At 63.3% G+C, this 2,566-nt stretch overlaps 1 protein-coding gene across 1 annotated transcript; it reads right to left on the reverse strand.

The window, feature by feature from the left end:
- Positions 1-85: 85 nt before the first annotated feature.
- MNEG_15834 (phosphate acetyltransferase) lies at positions 86-2,185 on the reverse strand (the record flags this gene model as incomplete). The annotated part of the gene is made up of 6 exons (XM_014035695.1): positions 86-199; positions 414-500; positions 866-979; positions 1,322-1,357; positions 1,728-1,829; positions 2,135-2,185. Coding segments are annotated over 6 exons (504 nt in total), but the record flags the coding sequence as incomplete, so codon positions are not given.
- Between the last annotated feature and the right edge of the window lie 381 nt (positions 2,186-2,566).

Consider the following 2,566-nt stretch of genomic DNA (forward strand, 5'->3'; position numbering starts at 1 on the left):
GGGGGAGCGCGTGCGTCGCTGCGCCACGCATCCGCCAAGCCCTGAGGTTGCCTCCGCTTGCGCGCGCGTGCGCCGCAGCACACACCTGCATGGCGGGGCGGATGGTGGCGGCCGTGGTGTGCATTGCGCCGCTGACCATGCCGTCGGCGTCGCCAGTGGCGACCATCATCACGCCAAACGCGTTGCAGTCGCCCTTGACCTGCGAACGGAAGTGGAACGACCATACTGATGATGTTGGTTGAGTACAGCTGGCAGTCCTGCGGGCTTTGTGGATACTGTAGGTAGAAGAAGAAACCAAAATGGGGGTTCCAGTGCGCCCCAGTATTGCCGGCGTTGGGCTCAAAACGGTGCGGGTCGCCTGGTTCACACAGATCAGGTAGAGATCCCAGATCACGCAGATCACCCGGCCCCACCTGGTCCATGGCTGCCTCCCTGCTGATGCCCTTCTTGCGCCGCGCCTCCACCAGGGCGTCAACGTACTTGTCAAGGTTGGCCGCATTCTGAACACGTTTGGTGGGCGGGGAGGGGGTTGGGGCGGGCACGACGGGAGGTTTTGGAGGAGGGGCGGGAGGGGGGGCTGGTCGGGCGGCGTGAATCCGGGCTTGCTCGCGGCTCACAGCAACGAGGGACTCGCACCGGGCGGACGCGCGACCAAACGTGGGACGGCTGATTTGTGGCAGGGTGCGAGGTGCATGTCGACAAAACACAGCACGAACGCGCGCGCACGCACGCACACACACGCACACGCATGCACACGCACGCACGCGCGAGCGCGCGCACACACACACACACACACACACACACACACACACACACACACACACACACACACACAAACACACACACACAAACCCAGCCACCCCACCTGGGGGTCCACTATTGCGCAGCCGCTGATGTCAGCGCCGGCCTTCCTGGCCTCGTTCTCCACTGTGGCCGGGTCACCCAGCAGCACCACCTTGGCCAGGCCGCGGGACGTCACCTGAGTAATAGATTATGCAGGGGGTTGCACGGTGTGTAGGCTAGGGTGAATGGTGTGGACTTGAAATTGTCAGGGGATTGAATTGAGTGCAGGGTTGGATTGCATACAGGGTTTGGAGGTGGTGAGGACGATAAGTCCAGGGCTGCGACGCCACGAATGAGTAAAAGAGTACGATGATGCCGCAAGGGGTGCAGCAAACGCTCGCATCGCGTCGGGTTTGACGGAGCAGCAACGCATTGGCCAGAGTGTGCACGGGACGGGACGACACCCGACAATTCCAGGACTTTGATCGGGCCCGGCTGCGCGTGAATGCGTGAGAGACGTCGCTTTTCCCCATCTCACCGCGTCTGCGGCCAGCAGGACACGCGAGTCGGTGGCCTGGCCAGATGGGGGGCCGGGGGCAGGCGGGGGAGGACGTTTGACATCGCCAAGGGCACGAGCTTGCAAGGCGCGGCGCAGCCCGTACGGCACGCTGCTATGAGCACGCGCCGCGGGCAGCATGGGCCGGGGGAATGGGTTGTCACGATTCGAGCCTCCTCCGCTGGGGACGCGGCGCAACGATAATTCCACAAAAGCCCCAACGACGCCCCCCAATTACGGCGAGAGCCGTAGACGGGCCCCGATTCGCTGCGCCGGGCTGGGCGGTTTTGCTGCAGTTATGCTTTTCTGTTCTACAGCCGTCCCCAACTGGTGCCTGCACGCATGCGCCTATTGCAGGCTGAGGCCACCAAACGCCAGATGACCCCACCTCTGGCAGCACGATGGTCTGGGGGTTCCTGAGGCACATGGACTTGATCTGATAGGAGAACATCTTGGGGGTCACGCGGCCCGCATCAAGCAGCTCGCTGGCCTGGAGTACGGGGAGTTTGACCGAGGTTTGACCGGTGTTTGACCGACGTTTGACCGGGGGTTTGACCGGTTGGCCATCAGGAGCGCAGGTCGCGGCTCGCTCCGAGGACGTGGTTTCGGGGAAGGATTAAAATGTGGGGGAGGAGTGCACTCCTCAGCTGGACGAGCAGATGCTGTGGCTTCCTTGCGCCCGACCGGGTGGAGGTGGTTGTGACCCCAGCCTTTGCGTGCCCTGAAAGCGGACCCGCAGATCCCCCTCACCCCCTGCAGACCCCCTTTTCTCTCCCCCCCCTCCCCGCCCCCCACCTCGAGGTTCTGGACCAGCGTGTTGGCGTCGACGTGGGAATCAAACAGCATCTTGCACTGCGGTTTGGCGGGTCAGGGTGGGGGCAAGCAAGCAGTGCACCTGCGGTTGAGTCGTGTCAGCAGGGTGAGGAAGAATGCAAGGGGCGTCCTGCAAACTTGCCGAAAGTGGCTGTGCGCGAAAGATGCATGCAGAGCTCCACCCCGCGCCCCCCCAAAAGCTTCCTCAGGTCGCAGTAGTGAGGCTGCGATCAGGATCTAGATCTGGGCGCCGCCTGTGGCCCTTCGCCTTCACCTCCTGGATCTTGCGCTCTGATGACGGCAGTATGGCGCCCCTCAGGCTGTCCAGTGACCGCAAGACTTCGTACATCGGCCTGAGGGGTGCACATTGCCCGGTGGAGAGGGGTGGGGGTGGGGGGATGAAGGTGGAGACAG

The sequence above is a fragment of the Monoraphidium neglectum genome (genome assembly GCF_000611645.1).
Source record: "Monoraphidium neglectum strain SAG 48.87 unplaced genomic scaffold scaffold05712, whole genome shotgun sequence".
NCBI classification, from domain to species: domain Eukaryota; kingdom Viridiplantae; phylum Chlorophyta; class Chlorophyceae; order Sphaeropleales; family Selenastraceae; genus Monoraphidium; species Monoraphidium neglectum.